Raw genomic sequence first — 22,002 nt, forward strand, 5'->3', positions numbered from 1 at the left:
GAAAATTCCAGAATTGGATGTCGGTGACAGAAGACATGACTGCTAATAGTGAGACAGAGGAACAAGGATGAAGAACAAAAACGGAATTACCTGGAAAAACTCAGCAGGTCTGGCAGCATTGGCGGAGAAGAAAAGAGTTGACGTTTCGAGTCCTCATGACCCTTCCACGGAACAACAAGCTGCTAGGAACACACAAAACTGAGTAGGGTTGGGGAAGGAGGTTACAGAAGTAAAGTGGGGCAATATCATTGAGGAGTTTCGTTACAATGACAAGAATTTTTAATTTAAGGCTTTTGGGGACTGTTTGCCAATGTAGACTAGCAAGGATGTGAGTGGTGTGCAAATGGAACTCACGATGCAGGATAAAATATGAGCAGCAGGGGTTTGGACAAATTGGAACCTATGAAGGGACAAGAATGGAATGTTAATATGGAAAAGTATTGCCGTAATCAAATCTGAAGGTGACAAAGGATTGTGTGAAGTTTTCAGCAGAAGATGGGCTTAAGGTGGAAATAGGTAAAATTAAAGAGATGCAAATAGACGGAGTGACTCTGGAACTGGAAAGTCAACTCGGGTTTGGACAGGACAGCTGGGCCTTGTCTCTCATTATCTCATATTTCTCACTCCATTCATTTCACTCTTATTTTCAATTACAGGTGCAATCATGGCGAGAGTGTCTTTAAATGTGATCCAAATATAAAGGAGAATGCAGAGAAAGAAACCGCTTGCGGAATGATTACAGATCTAACAGGTACAAACATGGAGACAGTGATGTAGTGGTAATGTCACTGGGCCAGCAATCCAAAGGCCCAGGCTAAAACCCTGGGGGCACAGGTTTAAATCCCACCATGGTAGTTGGTGGAATTTAAATTCAATTCATTACTAAAAAAAAATGGAATTGAAAACTATGACTATGAAATTATCATCAATTATTGTAAAAATCTATTTGATTCACTTAATGCCCTTTAAGGAAGGAAATCTGCCATCCTTACCTGGTCTGACCAACATGTGACTCCAGACCCACAACAATGTGGTTGACTCTTAACTGCCCTCTGAAATGGCCTAGTAAGCTACTCAGTTCAAGGGTAATTAGGGATGGGCAACAAATGCTGGCCTTGCCAGTGACACCCACATCCTTTGAAAGAATAAAGAAAAATATTAATATACAGTGTTACTTTAAAGCAAAGCAAAATGAAAGCAGACTGATTTCCACAATGTTTTCAAACTGATTACCATGACATTGAACCTATAACTGTTGGTATGCAGTTTCCTCTAAGTGGGCACGCCACTCCTTGACTGTTTATTGCCTTTCAGTGTGAACATTTAATCTATCATAGTATCTGATTCATCCTGAATGTGGCAACATTTATAGCTTGAGCTGTACAGCTTATCACTGAAAGAGATAGGAGACTTCATGGGGAAAATAATAGAAGGAAGTAACTTAAAACTAAGTTACAGACAGGCATCAGGGTTCAAATGGTTTATATGCAGAATAATGAATACGTGTGAATAAGTGGAATCTAATTGGGGAATCTGGAGCATTTTATGTACAGTATTGGATATCTGGAATCTAGTTACTGATAAGAATCTGTAGGTGCAGAATTTTCAGGTTGGCGTTTGGGCGCGTGTCTGACCCAATCAGATGCAAAATCGCATGAGATGACGTTGGCCAAGCGTCCCGATGTCATCCTGCATTTGAGCAATATTTCGATTGGTGGGTGTGCACGAGTGTTGGAAGCACACCCGCCGCTGTTAAGAAGACAATTAAAGTTGTTAAAGTTCTAATTGTCCCTGATTTTTCATGGTCTGTCCAACCTTATGGTTGAGGTTGAGGGATGAGGTTTCTATTATTAAATTTTTAAAAATGTATGGGCAGAATTTTCATCATGTATAGGTTCAGATTTGCCCTACAGACCTACGCTGACTTGTGCGCTCAAGCAGGAGTTTGCATAGAGTGGAGAAATAAGTCATTCTGTCGTAAGTTGTGTTTTCCAAATTATTGCTCAGGTAGATGCTGTTTGCAAAAAGCAGGAATTACTGTCCGATCAGTGTACTCTAAATCATCAGCAAATCATCAGAAGGACTAATTGACAGTGCTATCAAGCAGTATTTATTCAACAATGATCTGTAGACATTTTTTTCTGGATTTTAAAAGCTTTATTTATTGGTTTTAAAATCTTCAGTTCCCTGAGACAGGTCCTTGCCTTCAGGGACCTTTAATTTAGCGCTCGTCTGCGCCCACACTTACGTCAGTGCATGCAGTCCTCCTGCCCCCACCCTGGCAGTGTGAGCACTTCAGCACGCACTTCACACTGGCTGGCTGTTAATTGGCCAGCCAGTGTGAAATCGCGGTTGGGAATGGATCGCGGGCGGTGTTCCATTCTCCGGCCGCTCCCGGGCCCTCCAATTGCGCCCGCACACCAACCTAAAAATCCTACCCTGGAAATCAGATTGTCCATACATAGAATAATGGCTTCTCAGGACTGAGTTATAGGCCCCAGTCTAATCCAGAAGTTGCAATGATTTGTCTATGGAATAATGTTACAGGCTGGAAACCCCAGGCACTATTTGAAGAATGAAATAATTTGCATTCAAGTAGCTGTTCATTCCATTCAAAACATTTCACAATCATTGAATTATTTACTTGGTGTTAGAATCTGACATCCAAATACTTACTCCAAATTATCCCTTTGCCTGACCAATGCCACAGGAAATGTACAAAATAATAATGTATACGTGGGACTGATTACAGGCTTTAGTATAATGAAACAGATTGAAATAGATAAAACATTTATTTGACTGGAATTACATGTAAGGCAGAAGGATGTTGTGTATATATTACAAGGCCACTCACTGGCTTGATTGTCTGGGAAAGCTTTCGGAAATGATGCGGTTTAAATTAGAAATGTTTATTTTTCTGTCAGGATACAATTTACTTCTTATATATTTTTTCAAATCTACCTAGGTTTATTCAAAGAATGCCATGTTAAAATTCCACCCAAGAATTACTTTGACAACTGCGTCTATGACATGTGCATGACTGGAGGACAGCCCACAACACTTTGCTTTGCCCTACAGACCTACACTGACTTGTGCGCTCAAGCAGGAGTTTGCATAGAGTGGAGAAATAAGTCATTCTGTCGTAAGTTGTGTTTTCCAAATTATTGCTCAGGTAGATGCTGTTTACAAAAAGCAGGAATTACTGTCCGATCAGTGTACTCTAAATCATCAGCAAAGTAACGGAAGGACTAATTGACAGTGCTATCAAGCAGTATTTATTCACCAATGACCTTCTCACCAATGCCCAGTTTGGGTTCTAGACCTCGAGTGGAATTGTCCCAGATTTGCACTAAGTGCGGTAGCAAGCGGGTAAAACAATGTTTTACCCGCTAGCCGCAATGGCGGCTTTTCAAGCCATATTGTCCTAAACCTGCCGCATTAATTATGCATTCCTGGGATGCACACCGTTTGGATGGTGGGAGGGCTCCAATTCACCTGCCACGCCATCGCCTCGCTGCTTCATCATGCCAGGCACTACATTTAAAGTGCAGCTGCCCTCAGTGCTTCCAGCCCAGGACTTCAGCAAAGAAGACATGGCCCCAAAAGGCAAGAAGACTGCAGCCCGCAAGTGCCTTTTGGATGCTGTGGAGACCCGCTGTGATGTTCTCTACCCCAGGAGGCCGCAGGAGGAGCAGCTACATTACAACTCCGGCTTGGTAGTCGACAAAAGTGATAATCAGTGCCAGTGTTGCACAGAAGAGGTTGGCCATCCAATGCAGATACAGGATGAATGATCTCATCCATGCAGCGAGGGTAAGGCAACCATCACATCACTCTAAACTCACACACTCAAACCCATCACACATTCACTGGCATCTCACTCACTGCCATCTTAAGGGACGTTACCGTCCATTCTCACACACATACCCTCACATGGCCATTGGGCCTCATCTCCGCTGGATACTGCCTCCTCAGCCCTCATCAGCTTGAGGCTGCTTGCACAGATCAAAATATGCCCTCACACATAGCTTGGGATACCCTCCTTCCCCAGTACAGCCCTTGTCCTGCAGCCTCTTCCCTGACTGGAGGCCACTTCTCCCCCTTCCCCAAGCAAGACCTTGCCCTGAAGCCATTGAAAAGCCACCCAAAAATTGCTGATCAGATAGGTAGAGACCTACCCATGAGCCCCCCTTAAAAGTGATGTTATGCTGTCTGTGAAGTCTGGCACTGATGACTGCGTGTGCTGATCGAAACAAGTTTGGCAAACAAATCTTGAAGTCCCAGGTGAAATGCAACCTGCTAAGTGCATGCCTTATACATGCTGTTGTGAAACACATTGGCTGTTTTCCCACCAATGTGGGCGATCGATCCAAAGGGGTGGGGATGATACGCTGATGTATCAAAATGAGGTTCCTGATGTCCGATGGAGTGGATGATCGCAAACCGTTGTCATGAAACCAATTTTTGGCCTTTTCGCCATATTGTCCACTCACACCACTGAACATGCCCGACACCGGTGGTCACAGAAAATCCCAACCCTCATTTACAACCTTCATCCGAACATGGATAAAAGAGATGAATTCCAGAGTGACTGCCCCTGACATCATGGCAACATTCATCCACCTGTGGCATCAAGAGATCAAGTAAAATTGAAGTCATTGGTAATTGGAGAGAAAACTCCATTGATTGGAGTCATATCTAGCACAAAGGAAGATGGTTGTGATTTGAGGAAGCCAATTTATCTGCTCCAGGATATTGCTGCAGGTGTTCCTCAGGAATGTATCCTAGGCCCAACCATTTTCAGCTGCTTCGTCAATGACCTTCCCTCTCTCATAAAGTCAGAAATAGGGTGTTCAGTTCCATTCACAATTCCTCAGATACTGAAGCAATCTGTGTCTGCAAGCAGCAAGACCTAGACAACATCCAGACATAGTTTGATAAGTGGCAAGTAACATTCGCACCACACAAGTTCAATGGCCATCTCCCACAAGAGAGAATCTAACCATCTCTTCTTGACTTTCAATGACATTACCATTGCTGAATCTCCCACCATCAACATCCTGGAAGTTACCATTGACCAGAAACTTAACTTGACCAGCCTTACAAACACTGGCTACAAGAGCAGGTCAGGGAATGGGCATTCTGTGATGAATGACTTGTCCCTTGACTACTCAAGGCTGTTCACCTTCTACAAGGCAGAAGTCAGGAATATGATCCTTCAGCAGCTCTTTCCAACCCTGTTGACTTCCACCACCTAGAAGGACAAAGGCAGAAACTGTGTGGAAACAGCAGCACCTTCAGGTTTCCCTCCAAGGCACATGCCACCCTGACATGGGCCTGTGTTGTCACTCCATCATCGTTGCTGGGTCAAAACCCTGGAACGTCCTACCTAACAGCACTGTTGGGAGTACTTTCACCACATGGACTACAGTGGTTCAAGAAGGCAGCTCACCACCATCTTTTAAAGGGCAGCTAGGAATGAGCAATAAATGCTAGCTTTCCCAGTGATGCTCACATGCCATGAATGAATTTTTAAAAAGAAACTTGTGGAACGAATACCGCAGAGCTGCCATGGTGAGATAATTCTATTTTAATAGCTGGGTTATGTTTGAATTCCGCCGGCCACTATCTGAAACGGCTGACCAGAGACCATTCAATGACTTACAAGCTGCAGTGATTGGGCAGCCCAGATACCACACGGTTGGCATCTATTGGCACCTAGGTGTCCGACAGCAGGGCTGGAGTGTTCACATCAGAAGCTTTACCTGTAAGACTATCAAAGTATCTTTGTGATGATATCTGAGCAGGAAGACCCCAATTAACATTGACTATTGAGATTTCAGAGTCACCTGCCTGGTTTTAAGCTAGTCACAGGCTGCAGCTAAACAGGAAGCAGACCGCTGGGGAATTAACACGTTCCTCCTGGTTTCTGCAAGTTGGAGGGAGTTACATCCCCTCTAATTGTGCAAAACATTGTGCTATTGATAAATTTGAGTTAATACCATTATTACATGTTATACATTTTCAAAGATTAACTTATAAATCCAGTTCCCTGCCATCGTCACCCCCTCTTCTCACATTCCTACTCGCCCGAAGATAGCCTTCTAGAGCTTTGCTCAAAATGGCTGTTCTTCATGTGTGAGCATATGGATCAATAAGATTTTCAAACAGACTCATTATAACCAAGTTTGACCTGACTCCTGTTGTATACAAATGTGCATACTTACCTCAACCGGATCTCTGACCAATTTCTGCATTCCCCCCCCCCGCCCACCCACCTGTACTTGTTTAAGAGCATTCAGCCCAATATAATAAAAGCAAAATACTACAGATGCTGGAAATCTGAAATAAAGACAGAAAATGCTGGAAAAGCTCACCAGCATCTGTGGAAGAGAAACAGAGTTAACATTTCGAGTCCATATGACTCTTCTTCAGAGCAATTGTAATTCTGCTACTGATCACTTGGCTGAGATCCATGATCTTGTGAGAAATCTGATTTAAAAAATCACTGAAAAAGATTTTAATAAAATGATACTGAGCCGTTTACTACTTTCATTGGTGTGTACTAGTCTCTTAGTAAATATTTTTTGACATGAACAACAGATTTTCTTGGTTTGTGGGATCAGTGCCATACTATATGGTACATTTTTATATAGAGTTGTAAGCAAAGCAGTCAAATCATGGGGACACTAAAAATAGTACTTTGAAGGTCTCAATATCCATCTTCATTCGTAGCAATCTCCACACACCACTGTGATCTGTATTGTTACCATTAATTAATGAAAAATCACGAGTAACAGCTTCCTTTAAGACATTTTGACATACAGATGTTGGGATTATGATCATGTGATACATTCTTTTGCCATGTAGTCTATGTAAGATGAATCACATCTAGGAGATACCAGTTTGTTTCTCCTACATCTATTGGAATGTTATATAAGCTGGCTACAGAATTAACTTAGTTTTACACCTGTATGTATTCTTCAGCCGTATCCTGCCCCGGTGGTAGTCACTATGAGAGGTGTGGTACTAGTTGTCCTGCTACATGTACGGATCTGTCTGCACCTGACAACTGTCTTCTGCCAACTGTTGAAGGATGCTTTTGTGACCCTGGATACGTTCTGAGTGTGGACAAATGTGTTCCAAGCAGTCAGTGTGGCTGTGTGGATGAGAACAACAAATACTATCAGGTAAATGCATAGATCTTTGCCTGGTACAATCATGTAAGCTACTTGAATGAAAAGAAAGCATGCAGAAAATGCACAGCAAATCAATCTGCACCTGAAAGTAATAGGCAAGTTATGTTGGAGTTCTGCTCATTTTCTTGTCTATTTAAATTCCAGAGGCGGTGAAGGCTTTGGGAGAATCTTTTTCCCTGTGTCTCACATGTCAAGGGGTTGTGTCTGGGGGAATTCCTGGGCTTCAAGAAATTCAGCACATTACACCCTTTGTAAGCCTCAGGGGAGCTAAGGCTAGTTGAGACCTGGCATGAATCCTGTTGAGGTCTTTAAAGATCCCCAGAGAAATTGTTCACCTTATTTAAAAATTGATGCATGGCTCTCATTGGAGCTGAAGGGCTTTTTAATGTTCTTTCTCCTCAACTCCAAGGTGAGCCTCGGCTACTCCTGATGGAACAGATTTGCATCACTCCACCTTCTAGCAGATAAATTGAGGTATATTTTGCTGATGTGCCTCACCCAAGTCATGTAAATGAACCTGTCTATGAGATTTAAGATGAGGTCTCCAGCTTCAATTTAGAGTGGCCAGGGTTTCTGCTCTGCCATGGTTGCGCTTGAGGAAGGGAACCCAGAAATTGCCCAGAAGTGGAAACAGCTTCTTCCCTATCATATCCTTTCATGATCTTCAAGACCTCTGTCAGATCAGCCCTTAGTCACTTCTAAAGGCCTAGCCTGTTATAGGTTCCTCTTGGTTCTGGTATCGTTCTAGTAAAACTTCTTACACCTTCCCCAATTCCTCTATATTATTCTTATACTATGTGAAGACCAGAACTATTCATGGTATTCTAAGCGTGATCTAGCTATTTTCATTTGGTGAGTTAAGATATGACAGGTCATGAGGATGTTTGGTATTCCTGAGAAACTTGTTACAGATGTTTTCTATCAGGTTTACAAGTTCAAGAGCTCTGTTGGTATGAATTGAAAACTAGCAGTATTATTTATCCTAACATTTGAGGTGAGACAAAGATCCACATGTCAGCTGATTTACAGTATTGAAAGCATTAATGAATCATGCACATATTGGAGAAGTCTCCTCATGTGGCACAATTTTGAACATCATAGATTTGCTGATTGTTGTGTATTCGCCAGTTTATTGTATACTTTATATATCTGATTTATCTAAGAACAATGCAGAGATAGCACTAGTTCTAAGTCATCAAGAGGTTTATTTACAGTGTTTTAAAATATCCCAGCTATCACAGAATTTATGCAAACGTGTTCACAGCTCAGGCTTCTCAGCTCTTTCTGGAAGCTTCTGTTTAATTTAGCTCTCAGAGGCTCTACCCAGGCTTAATCAATCAAGTACAGTGAAATAGACCAGTCAATAGATTAATATAATCAAGCACAGATCAGTTAAGCCATTGAACAATACACTGATGACGTTGACCTTATAGCTACACCTAAAACAAATTTGCAGAAATTAACTAATAAGGTGTACATGGAAAGCATAAAATTTGGATTACACAAAAAAGAAGGCAAGGATTATGTCTCTTGGAAAGCGGCAGGATGATGTTTATATTACAGTTGGGGATGCAGTTGAACATATGTAAAAAAAATTGTGCACCTTGATGGGTTAGTGCTAGAGAATTGGAATTGTGAAGAAAATACCAAAAGATGGATTGGACCTGGCTCTGCTGCTTTTTGAAGATAAAGCAGGATATGAAAAGCTAAGGATATTCTGAAGTGATGATTATTGACTAGGCCTGTATTCACTGGAGTTTAGAAGAATGAGAGGGGAACTCATTGAAACATATAAAATTCTGACAGGGCTGGATAGACTGGATACAGGAATGATGTTTCCTCTGGCTGAGGAGTCTAGAACAAGGGGTCACAGTCCCAGGATACGGGGTAGGCCATTTAGGACTGAACTGAGGAGAAACTTCTTCATTCAGAGGGTGGTGAACCTATGGAATTCTCTACCACAGAAGGCTGTAGAGGCCAAGTGACTGAAAATATATAAGAAGAAAATAGATTTCTAGACTATAAAGGCTTCAAGGGTTATGGGGACAGAGTGGGTGTATGGCATAGAGATAGAGGATCATATTGAATGATGGAACAGACTTGAGGGGCTGAATGGCAACTCCTGCTCCTGTTTTCTATGTTTCTAGGTTCTATCTCTATATTATTATTAAGATCTGAGGGTTGGTGCATAGAAAAACTGATGACCAAAAGATATTAACAGCAGAGATGAGTTTAATGAGAGAAATACTGAAACAATCCAGGATGCAAGATAGGTCAAAGTAGAGAAGATGTTTCCACATGTGGGGAGACCAAAACTAGGGGCCATAATATAAGATAATCATTAATAAATCCACCAGGGGTTTCAGGAGAAACTTCATTAACCAGAGAGTGGTCAGAACGTGGAACTCACTGGCACAATGCATTGTTAAGGCAAATAGCATAGATACATTTAAAGGAAGCTTAGTGGGTGCATACAGGAAAATTGATTAGATTAAAACGTTGATATTGTTACTTTTGATGGGGTTAGATGAATTGGGGTGGGAGGAGGCTCATGTGGAGCAAATGCATTGTAAACAGCAGAAGGTATGTGTTGGGCCAAATGGCTATGCTGTGAATACCTAGCAATACTTTGTAAAACACTGTTAAAGGCCTGCTTAAAATCTGTAAAGTTGTTGTAATGATGGATGCTGTGTCCTTCAGAACTAAAAATAGTAATTATAGGGCAATCACAGCTACAATTTTCAGTCAGGTCATGTCGCATTGTACCAACTGAGCAAGCAGTTGTCACAAAAACGAGTCTCAAGTTACTTGTGACATGCAAAGCACTCAATTTTCTTACTATGTAGAGAGATATAGAAAACAGAAAAAAAAAATTGTTGACTGGTAAGTTAAGTGAAGTGAGCTGAAAACTGATCACATAATTGCCAGGCAGCCCATCCTCACTGTTAATTCGTAGGAACGTAGGACTTACAGGAGTAAGGCCATTTGGACCTTCGAGCCTGCTTCACCATTCGATAAGATCATGGCTGATATGATTGTGGTCTCAACTCCACTTTCCATAACCTTGGACTCTCTTGTCAATCAAAAATCTGCCTAATCCCGCCTTGAATAAATTCAGTGACACTTTTGTTTCCTGGAATCTTTCGGCAGATCATGGGAATCTGCCAGATCGCTAGTTGGCATTGTTTATGGTCGGAGCTACGATGGTATCTGATTGCCTTCGAACCTTCGACTTTCGTTTTTGATTAATGAAAACATTCTTGGCTAATGCTTTCACTCTTCTTTGTCTTGTGCCAGTCCAAGAATTTCTCCTGTAATGGTACAATATGAATGCCCCCTCCTGTCCCACTTAATCATGGCCACAGTTCTGAAAACCAACAAAATAGAACCGAGAAGTCCTATGTCATTATTTCTAGCTGGAATATTCAGGTGACTGACCTGCTTTGAACACTCCAATTTTTTCAAAGTAAATACTTCGGACCCCAAGGACACTCAGATAAGAGTATCAAGTGAGTGTCAAGAGGTAGAGGCTGGGACAGGCGGACTGCCAACTTGATCCCAAGATCCAACTATGATTTTTAAATTCCACCAGCTACCCTGGTAGGATTTGAACCCATTTCTCAGGAGCATTACCCTGGGCCTCTGGATTACTATTCCAGAAACTGTGTTATAATAGGCCAGATTTCATGGTGTAACAATCCAGCAATTTTTCACATTGAAATCATTTCTTTAGTGCCCTTTTGGTTGATTTTTCAGCTGAGTGAAAACTGGTTCACACATGAGAACTGCACTGAACGTTGTACGTGCTTGGGCATAAACATCATCAACTGTACAGCCTGGCAATGTGGAGTGCTGGAGACATGTGAGAGACGTGATGGAGAGCTGGGGTGTCACATGACAGGTTAGTAATCTTGCCTCATGGAGAGGTAGCACAATGATCTGCCATGGGCAGTGGTACCTTTAGCTCAAAAATATGAAAAGGTGAAGATGTGAAAACCATTTAGACATCAAAGCTGCTTTGAGCAAAGCTTGCTATATTTCTAGTTAATAACTTGTGTCCTCTCCGATTCAATTTGTGTAGAAATATATCACCTAAGAACACCTTCGGTCTGTCCGCAAGCATTACCCAGACCTCCCTGTCACTTGCCATTTTAACACTCCACCCTGCTCTCATGCCCACATATCTGTCCTTGGCTTGCTGCATTGTTCCAGTGAAGCTCAACGTAAATTGGAGGAACAGCACCTCATCTTCTGACCAGGCACGTTACAGCCTTCCGGACTGAATATTGAGTTCAACAACTTTAGATCTTGAAATCCCTCCTCCATCCACACCCCCTTTCCGTTTCTTCCCCCTCCCTTTTGTTTTTACCAATAACTTATATAGATTTTTCTTTTCCCACCTATTTCCATTATTTTTAAATGTATTCCACCCATCGCTTATTTCACCCCACCCCCACTAGAGCTACCTTGCTTGTCCTGCTCGCCACTCTTAATTAGCACATTCTTTAGATAATATCACCACCTTCAACACCTCTTTGTTCTTTTGTCTGTGACATCTTTTGGTTATCTCCACCTCCTGCTTCCTTGTCCCAACAACGGCCCCCCTTCTCCCCCCCCACCCCCCCTTAAACCAGCTTATATTTCACCCCTTTCCTATTTCTACTTAGTTCTGTTGAAGGGTCATGAGGACATGAAACGTCAGCTTTGTTTTTCTCCGCTGAAGCTGCCAGACCTGCTGAGTTTTTCCAGGTATTTCTGTTTTTGTTTTGGATTTCCAGCATCCGCAGTTTTTTGTTTTTATCACCTAATTGTTACTTAGTTTAAATATCAGGTGCAGGATTCAACCACTATTCTGAGATAGCTAATATCAGTTGAGGCAGCAGTGGGAGATGTTACAATTTGTCTCAGGACCCATGTCCTAGGGACAGTAATCAGCCATGCTTCTGATGGAAGTGACTCCCGCTGCAAAATGCACAGCATAGTGGATAAATACGATAACACTATCTACATTTATATTGCTGTTTTAATGTAATAAAGTGTTCCAAAGCACTTCACAGGAGCATTATGGGCTGAATTTTCCCCCTGTCGGGGGGGCTGTGGAATGGCGGGCGGAAGTGAGTGCGAACCCGATCGGTGCCCCCGATTGAGTGTGCGCCACCATTTTACGTGGGCTGGCCAATTAAGGCCCACCCAGCGTGATGCAAACCTGGAAGCGTTGTTGCGCTCCCTGTGTGTGTAGGTGGGGGGGGGGGTGGATTCCCTGAGTCAGGGCCTGCGCTCTTCCGTGCATGCGTGCAAAAGAGCGCAAAAATCTCCCTGAGGCACGGAGGTGCCTCAGAGAGATTAGTTTAAGTTGTGAAAAATGTAATAAAGGTAAAAAAATTTTTAAGGACATGGCCCCTTGTGTGAAACTGTCACATGAGTTGGGACATGTCCATTAATTTTATCAAAAAATGTTATTTAATTAATGAACCCCTCATGAAACCTCATCCCGCCCGTGGATGAGGTTTCATGAAAAACGTGAAGGCCGCTTGGGCTCTTCGCCTGCCCCCTGCCAACCTTAAGTTTGGACGGGCAGCATTCTTAACAACTTTAATTACCTTGTTAATGGCCTTAATAGGCCTTTGGCAGTTCGGCGGGTGCACAGCTGACGCGGCTGCGCGCCCGCTAAACTGACAATCTAAATGACGGGCGATGACATCGGGATGCCCGCCCAATGTCACCACGCATCATTTTACCTGTCAGTCAGTGGGCCCAACCTCTGCTCGCCGACAGGAAAATTCTTCCCTATAAAGCAAAAATGAGGTGCTATGTAAGGCAATATGAGAGCAGGTGGCTAAAAGCTTGGTGAAAGATTTAGGCTTTAAAGTGTGTCTTAAAGGGAGAAAGAGAGGCAGAGAGATAGAAATATTCAGGGAGGTAGTTCCATCTTTTTGGACCTAGGAACTTGAAGGCACGACCAATAATGGCAGAGCAATTAAAATCAGACATGCTCAAGAGGTCAGAACGTAGGAGCGTAGATATCTTGGAGAGTTGTGGGGCTGGAGGAAATTCCAGAGATAGGGAGGGGGTGAGGCCATGGAAGGGTTTGAAAACAAGGATGAGAATTTTACAATGGAGTCTTGGCTCTACTGTAAGCCAATGTGGGTCAGTGAGAACAGCGGGGATAGGTGAATGTTCTGGTTCGAATAAGGACACGTTCAACAGAGTTTTAGACAACTCAAGTTTATAGAGGGTAGAATGTGGGAGGCTGGCAAGGGGTTTGTTGGAATCGTCAAGTCTAGAGGTAACAAAGGCATGGATGAGGGTTTCAGCAGCAGATGAGCTGAAGCAGGGATGAAACAGGGCAATGTTAAGGAGATGGAAAAAAGCAGTCCTAGTGATGGAATGGGTGTGTGGTCGCAAGCTCACCTCAGGTCAAATATAACACCAATTTTGCAAACAATCTGGTTTATTCTCTGATAGTCACCAGGGAGAGGGATGGAGTCAATAGTTAGAGAATGGAGTTTGGATTTAATTAGAGAAAAATTCTGCTCTGTACTGTCTATCGGATAAGCAGTCTAGAAATTTGGCAATAGTGAAGAGAAAGGTGATGGTGAGGTGGATGAAAGCAAAATACTGCAGATGCTGGGAATCTGAAATAAAAACAGAAAATGCTGGAAAAGCTCAGCAAGTCTGGCAGCATCTATGGAGAGAGAAAAGGAGTTAACGTTTCGAGTCCATACAACTCATCTTCAGAGCAGAAGTGGAGCTGGGTGTCATCAATGTTCATGTGAAAATCAATGCTGTGCTTTCGGATGATGTCACTGCAAAGCAGCATGTAGATGAGAAATATCAGGGGACCATGGATTGATCCTTGGAGAACACCAGAGGTAACAGTGCAGGAGCAGGAAGGAAAGCCATCATTAGTAATACTCTGGCTTTGAATAGAATGGAACCAGGCAAGGACAGTCCCACCCAGCTGGACAAGCTGTGCAGTGTTCCAGTACTCTTTCCCAGTTTCCCAAGTCACAACCACGGCGATACTTCAATGCTATTTCATTGGTTGTGAAGGGCCGTGGAACATCCTCTTAAGCATATAAAGTGTGAATGTGTGAATATTGTTCCAGGGCAGGATCCAGCTTGGCTGTGATGACCCTCAATAACTGAATTCCTTTTCAACAGTCAGTGTCAAAGATAACATTGAAGAATGGCTACTTAGAGGTATTGATACCCATAGAAGAGCATGGGTCAGCATATTCAGGAGAACAGACAAAGAATTAGAGGGAATGCAATTCTGAGGGCTTTGGTAATAGAAAACCAAAGCTCATTGTAATGTCATGTACATAGTTGCAATAATTTATTTAGGATAACTTTGTCCAGCATTTCACCAAATTGTCATTGTTTATCTAGGAAGTGCTTCCTGCTATGTTGGTGGCGATCCTCACTATTATACCTTCGATAAAATCATGTACACGTTCTCGGGCACTTGTGCATACACCCTGGTGAAAGTCTGTGACAACAGCAGTGTGGTTCCTGTCAGCATCACTACATTGAATGAAGAGCATGGGCAGAATCTCTCAACATATTTGAGAGAGATCTACATAGATGTGTATGGTGTACGCCTCACACTACAGAAAAACAGAAGGATCTTGGTAAGATCTCAGCAGTGAAATATAAAAAATTATAAAAGATTTAATTTGTGCCAACCTTCAATGTTTTTTTTGTGTTGTTTTGTGTGAATTTTGTGCTCATCAAGTGAAGAGTTTTGGCGTGAATGAATGAAGCACATTGGGCACCCAATGTTAGTATTGGGGCTGGTAGGTAATGTCAAGGATTTTGCTGTGGTAAAGATAACAAAACTGTCCCTTATAATGATGAATTGATGAAAACACCCACCCTGTTTTACTAGAATACTAAGTTCAGCATTATGCCAAACATCCCCACTGCCCATAAAAAGCTAATTTTATAATTATGGAATGTCAAATTTCTTCACAATATAGAAAATTCCACGGCAAGAATTTTCCCATTGGCATGCGGGGGCGATGTAAGATGACATGTAATGGTGTTGGGCGGAACTTCCAACGTCATTCCGCATCATGTGCATTTTCAGCACGGCAGGGGCGCAGCCGAGTCAGCAGTGCGCCGACCGACCTGTCAACAGCCTATTGAGGCCATTCAAAAAGCAATTAAACCAATTAGTGGACCTGCCCGTCCAACCTTAAGGTTGGTGGGCAAGTCGGGAGCGCAGGCAGCCACCTGAAAAAGCATGAAACCCCATCCACAGGCAGGCTGAGGTTTCATGACTGAATTAAAAAATTAAAATTCACTTTTACTTAAAGTTATGTCCATGTCCCAACTCGTGACATGGATGGTAAACGAAATTTTCCAAAGAATAACTTTTTCACTTTGGGAACTGATCTCCCTGAGGCAGCACTTAGTCTCAGGGAGATCGGAGCGCCCTTCTGCATTTGCCATTCCCTCACCCCCACCCACACAGGGATTGCACAGCAGACATCACGCTGTTTAATTTGGCTTCTATTTTAACAGTCATATATTTATTTTGCCATCCGAAAATTTAAAAATGAAAAATTTTTAAGTGCTTTTTAACTCGCTGGTTTGCTGTGTTTGACTACTTCAATGTGATTGGCTGCCTTTCTCCTTACTGACATGATTGCTGCTGCATGCCAAGATTTGGCACCAGATTTACACTTTCTTTTATTCATTCATGGGATGTGATCTTCGCTGGCTGGGCCAGCATCTCTAGTTGCCCTTGAGAAGGCGATGGTGATCTACCTTCTTGAACTGCTGCAGTCCATGTGGTGTAGGTACATCCAAACTGTGTTAGGAAGGGATTGCCAGGATTTTGACCCAGCAACAGTGAAGGAACAACAATATATTTCCAAGTCAGGATGGTGAGCGACTTGGAGGGGAACTTCCAGATAGTGGTGTTCCCATCTATCAGCTGCTCTTGTCCTTCTAGATGGTAGTGGTTGTGGGTTTGGAAGGTGCTGTCTAAGGAGCCTTGATAAATTTCTGCAGCGCATCTTGTAGATGTTACACACTGCTGCTACTGTGTGTTGGTGGTGGATGGAGTGAATGTTTGTGGATGTGGTGCCAATCAAGCGGGCTGCTTTGTCCTGGACAGTGTCAAGCTTCTTGAGCATTGTGGGAGCTGCACTCATCCAAGCAAGTAGGGAGCCTCACTCCTGACTTGTGCATTGTAGGTAGTGGATAGGCTTTGGGGAGTCAGCAGGTGAGTTACTCGCCGCACGATTCCTAGCCTCCAACCTGCTGTTTTAGCCACAGTATTTACATGACTAGTTCAGTTCAGTTTCTGGTCAATGATAACCCCCAGGATGTTGATAATGGGGTATTCAATGAAAGTAATGCCATTGAACATCAAGGGGCAATGGTTAGATTCTTTGTTGTTGGAGATAGTCATTGCCTGGCACTTGTGTGGCGCAAATGTTAATTGCCACTTATCAGCCCAAGCCTGGATATTGTCCAGGCCTTGCTACGTATGGACATGGACTGCTTCAGTATCTGAGGAGTCACAAGTGGTGTAATTGTGTAATCAGCAGCGAATATCTCCACTTTGACCTTAGGATGGAAGGTAGGTCATTGTTGAAAATGGTTGGGCCTAGGACCCTACCCTGAGAACTCCTGCAGTGATGTCCTGGAACTAAGATGATTGACCTCCAACAACCACAACCATCTTCCTTTGTGCTAGGTATGACTCCAACCACTGGAGAGTTTTCCCCGATTCCCTTTGACTCCAGTTTTGCTAAGGCTCCTTGATGCCCAGTTGGTCAAATGCGGCCTTGGTGTCGAGGGCAGTCACTCTCACCTTACCTCGGGAGTTCAGCTCTTTCATCCATGTTTGAAGCAAGGCTGTAATAAGCTCAGGAGCTGAGTGGCCCTGGCAGAACCCAAACTGGGTGTCAGTGAGCAGGTTATTGCTAAGCAAGTGCCGCTTGTTAGCACTGTTGATGACCCCTTCCATTACTTTACTGATGATCGTGAGTAGACTGATGAGGCGGTAATTGGCCAGTTTGAATTTGTCCTGCTTTTTTTGTGTATAGGACATACCTGGGCAATTTTCCACATAGCCGGGTAGATGCCAATGTTGTAGCTGTACTGGAACAGCTTGGCTAGGGGCGCGGCAAGTTCTGAAGCATAAGTCTTCAGTACTATTGCCGGAATATTGTCAGGGCCCGTAGCCTTTGCAGTATCCAGTGCCTTCAGCTGTTTCTTGATATCACGTGGAGTGAATTGAATTGGCTGAAGACTGGCATCTGTGATGCCGGGGACATCCGGAGGAGGCTGGGATGGATCATCCACTCAGCATTTCTGGCTGAAGATTGTAGCAAATGCTTCAGCCTTATCTTTTGCACTGATGTGCTGGGCTGGATATGTGTGTAGCCTTCTCCTCCAGTGAACTGTTTAATTGTCCACCACCATTACGACTGGATGTGGCAGGCCTGCAGAGCTTAGATCTGATCTGATCTGTTTGTGGGATTGCTTAGCTCTGCCTTTCACTTGCTGCTGATGCTGTTTGGCATGCTAGTAGTTATAATTGTGTTATAGCTTCACCAGCTTGACACCTCATTTTTAGGTATGCCTGGTGCTGCTCTTGGCATGTCCTCCTGTGCTGTTCATTGAACCAGGCTTGATCCCCTGGCTTGATAGTAATACTAGAGTGGGGGATATGCTGGACCATGAGGTTACAGGTTGTGTTCGAGTACAATTCTGCTGCTGCTGATGGCCCACAGCGCCTCATGGATTAAGTCTTAAGTTTTTAGAACTGTTCCAAATCTATCCCATTTAGCACAGTGGTAGTGCCACACAACATGATGGAGGGTATCCTCAATGTGAAGGCAGGGCTTCGTCTCCACAACAACTGTGCGGTGGTTACTCCTACCTATACTGTCAAGGACAGATGCATCTGCGGCAGGCAGGTTGGTGAGGATGAGGTCAAGTGTATTTTTCGATCTTGTTGGATCCCTCAACACCTGCCACAGACCCAGTCTAGCAGCTATGTCCTTTAGAACTCGGCCAGCTCAGTCATTAGTGGTGCTACTGGACATTGAAGTCCCCCACCCAGAGTATATTCTGCACCCTTGCACCCTCAGTGCTTCCTCCAAGTGATGCTCAACATGGAGGAGCACTGATTCATCAGCTGAGGGGGCACTGTATGTGGTAATCAGCAGGAGGTTTTCTTGTTTGACCTGATGCCATGAGACTTCATGGGGTCCAGAATCGATGTTGAGGACTCCCAGGGCAACTCCCTCCCAACTGTATACCGCTGTGCCGCCACCTCTGCTGGGTCTGTCCTGCCTGTGGCACCCAGGAACGGTGGTGGTGGTGTCTGGGACATTAACTGTAAGATATGATTCCGTGAGGATTCCATGACTATATTAGGCTGTTCCTTGACAAGTCTGTGAGACCGCTCTCCCAATTTTGGCACTAGACCCCAGATAAGGAGGACTTTGCAGGGTCGACAGGGCTGAGTTTGCCGTTGTCACTTCAGGTGCCTAGGTCGAAGCCGGGTGGTCTGTCCGGTTTCGTTCCTTATTTGAGACTGCCGTCTGGAAAGGGGAAATGCCCGTCACAGAGAATGCTACATCTTTGTGGGCAGTTTTCTTTGAGGTCAGCGGTGAGCAACATCTTTTCGCTGCTGACTGCAAAATCCAGGTCAATGCATGGTGCAATTAGATAGTGAATGGAGCTCATTCTTTTCTCCCTCAACAGTGGGCTAAATAATAGTTCGGGGGTGAGGTGGGAGCAGACAGCAGCCCCTACCCCCCTCCCGGAAAGCACGTTGGCGTGAAGCTGACCGACTCCACGCTGAGCAGCCATGCAGCAATAAAGCGCTTCGGGGCTCAATGACCAGAGCTGAGTGGGTCTTTTGTCCCTCATTGGGGATTGGCCAGCAGCTCCATCAGTCCCGGCAGTGCCAGGAAGGCATCAGTGGCAGCTGTCAGGACAGCAGCTGAAGTGAAGAGCCCAAAACCTAGGATCCCCGGAGCAGGTAAATCCAGGTCCTTGGGTCAGAAGGGTTTGGGAGCATTAGGGATAGAAGCAGTGGGGTGAGAGGGTGGGCTTAAGAGAGAGAAAGCTGGGAGGAACAAAAGAGGGGTTTCAGTCTAAGTGCCGGGGGGTGCTGTCCCGCAATCAACAAAGAGCAGCCCCCGACGAGCCACCCCTTTCTTTTTCCTGCTCTTTAACCATTTGAGGTTATAAATGGGGCTTCCCGCTCCCACCCTTCTGCTCATGCCGAACGTATTATGGAGTGGGCAGCATATTACTAGGGTCAATAGGCTCGATAAGAAGCCTAATTGGCTCATAGTTGGTCATTTCAATATGGCAGGTGGGGTGCCCATTTTGGGCGTGAGCTCAAGGGTAGGCGGGTAGGTGGTGGGATGGGTGCTACCCCACTTTACATGACCCCAAACCCCGCAGGAAACATGCCCGCCAGGGGCAAATAAATTCAGCCCAGTGTGTCTCAGCCTTAACCTCAGAAGAGCAACTCTATTGCAGGAGGGAAATATTTTCTATTTCTCATAAAAGCTATCTTCTAAGACTGCAATTCTGTGTCAATTAATTGATCAAAGGCTTTGTTTTTTTACCGCAATGCTACATACGATTCATTAGCCAATGCTCTATAGCATATTTAACTGAGTGCTGGAGAGCAGGAATAGCTCAAGGTGACCTCCTGGGAAAGCACCTTCAGGTGACATGATTGGAAACTGACTGGAAAAATGACAGGTACATAGGAACATTGAATCATAGAATGGTTGCAGCATCGGAGCATTTGTCCCATTGTATCCTTTCTGTAAGAACGAGTCAGCTTGTCCTAGTCTCCCCACCTTTTCCCTGTAACCCTGCATCTTTTATCTACAGATAATCATCCAACTCCCTTTTGAAAGCCACAATTGAATCTGCCTCCAACACATTCTCAAGCAGTGAATTCCAGATCCTAACCACATGCTGCATAACACACATTTTCCTCACATCGTATATCACTTCACACTCCTCTGCATTAAATTTCATCTTCCACGTGTCTAGCCTGACTATGTTTGCCTGACATCTATCACTGTACTCCTCACAGTTCACAATACTTCTAAGTTATGTGGAAGTAACCGTATCCCACCACTCTGCACTACAAAATACTGGGCAAAATTTTATAGCCTCATTGTTGTGGCATGGAGCCAGAAAATGCGGCAAGCTGTTCAAAAGCCCATTGACTTTGGCAGGACCGTAACATCCCGCCAGTGTAAAAGTTTGCCCACTATTACTGGCAGGGAAATTTTCCTCTGTACAATATGTGTAATGAAATTTTAAATTAATTGGTACATTTTAACTTGCAATCAAGTGTAAAACTGACATTGCAGATGAACCACCTGTTACAGGAACCGTATGAATTAAGTGAGTGGAAATGAACAACGAGCGATTCCTATACTGGGTGAGCAATCCACAACCCAACTTTTTATGTCAGAGGCAAGGTGTAAACCCATTCTTCATAAATTGATTGAGGATTTAAATGAGAAAACATTCCATCCCCACCTCACCCTGCCCTATCAGTTGGTCTTGGCTTTCTTCCCTCAATATATAGTGATTACTATTTAGTTTTTAGTGCTGAAAGGTTATTTTGTTCCATCATCATTTTAGAGTCATAGAGGTCTACAGCACAGAATAAAGGACCTTAGGACCATTGAGTCTGCGCTGCTCAAACAAGTACCTAACTATTCTAATCCCATTTTCCAGCACTAGGCCCATAGCCTTGTATGCCATGGCATCGCAAGTGCACATCCAAATACTTCTTAAATGTTATGAGGGTGGCAGTGATTTCCAGATTCCCACCATCCTCTGGGTGAAAAAATTCTTCCTCACGTCCCCTCTAAACCTCCTGCACCTTATCTTAAATCTATGCCCCCTGGTTATTGATCCCTCCACCAAGGGGTGTCTGTCTCATACAAAGTGTCTTACTTTCCAGCTGAATGGAGAAAGGACTCGCATGCCAATCCAGGGTCGTTTGAGAGGCATTAATGTTGTAACAAATGGTATCTACACAATCATTGAGACGGATTTTGGAATGTTAGTGAAATATGATGGCTATCACAACCTAATGATCAATTTGCCAAACTCATATCATTCAAAGGTAAGCAGACCCACACATTTATTTCATGGTCGATCTAAACGTGATGCACATATTGGAAAACAAACTCCCCATTGTCCCTAAAGAATTGAGAATCTGTAATTAAACCACAGTGACTCAGAGCACAGTATTAGTGCTTGTCCCATATGTGTTCCCCCTCCATCAGGTACCATGCCCTAAGAGGACATTGCAACCATGGACTTCCATTGAATTGATCCATTGGCAACTACTTCAGTGGTTTCCCATTGATTTCTGCAGTATGGCTGACCAGGAAACTCTCCTACTCTTGCCACCTGCCATCAGGGGTATTGGGAGGATTTATAAACTATCAACATATTTGGCCATGTTATGAACATACCTTCCATGGCCACCAAGTCCTGATGTGGGACTTGAACCTGGAGCATCTGGCCCAGAGGTAGGATGCTACTATTGTGCCACAAGACTGTCCTGTATGTGTTGGATTATCAAAATTAATCATTTTGTTCAGTGTGTTATAGAAAAACCTAAGAATTTATGGCTATTTTAGTATACTATAAACTAAATAGAGATCAATATTTTCCTCTTGGTTTAAATTCTTTTTGAAAAAAATGTGTAAAGTGGCGAAGGAATATGTTTTTCCATGAAAGGCCTGAGTAAATAGCTTTGGATGTGATTTCATTCTGC

At 43.7% G+C, this 22,002-nt stretch overlaps 1 protein-coding gene across 1 annotated transcript in view; it reads left to right on the forward strand.

Moving 5' to 3' along the window:
• The window catches only part of LOC121273751 (zonadhesin-like), a 112,343-nt gene that overhangs the window by 14,352 nt on the left and 75,989 nt on the right, over nucleotides 1-22,002 (forward strand). Inside the window, exons 5-10 of the mRNA XM_041180915.1 lie at nucleotides 657-751; nucleotides 2,966-3,142; nucleotides 6,988-7,190; nucleotides 10,956-11,100; nucleotides 14,592-14,833; nucleotides 21,178-21,342. Of these exons, the coding sequence (XP_041036849.1) occupies nucleotides 657-751; nucleotides 2,966-3,142; nucleotides 6,988-7,190; nucleotides 10,956-11,100; nucleotides 14,592-14,833; nucleotides 21,178-21,342 (1,027 nt within the window). The remainder of the gene's footprint in view (nucleotides 1-656; nucleotides 752-2,965; nucleotides 3,143-6,987; nucleotides 7,191-10,955; nucleotides 11,101-14,591; nucleotides 14,834-21,177; nucleotides 21,343-22,002) is intronic.

Source organism: Carcharodon carcharias, chromosome 2 (genome assembly GCF_017639515.1).
Source record: "Carcharodon carcharias isolate sCarCar2 chromosome 2, sCarCar2.pri, whole genome shotgun sequence".
NCBI classification, from domain to species: domain Eukaryota; kingdom Metazoa; phylum Chordata; class Chondrichthyes; order Lamniformes; family Lamnidae; genus Carcharodon; species Carcharodon carcharias.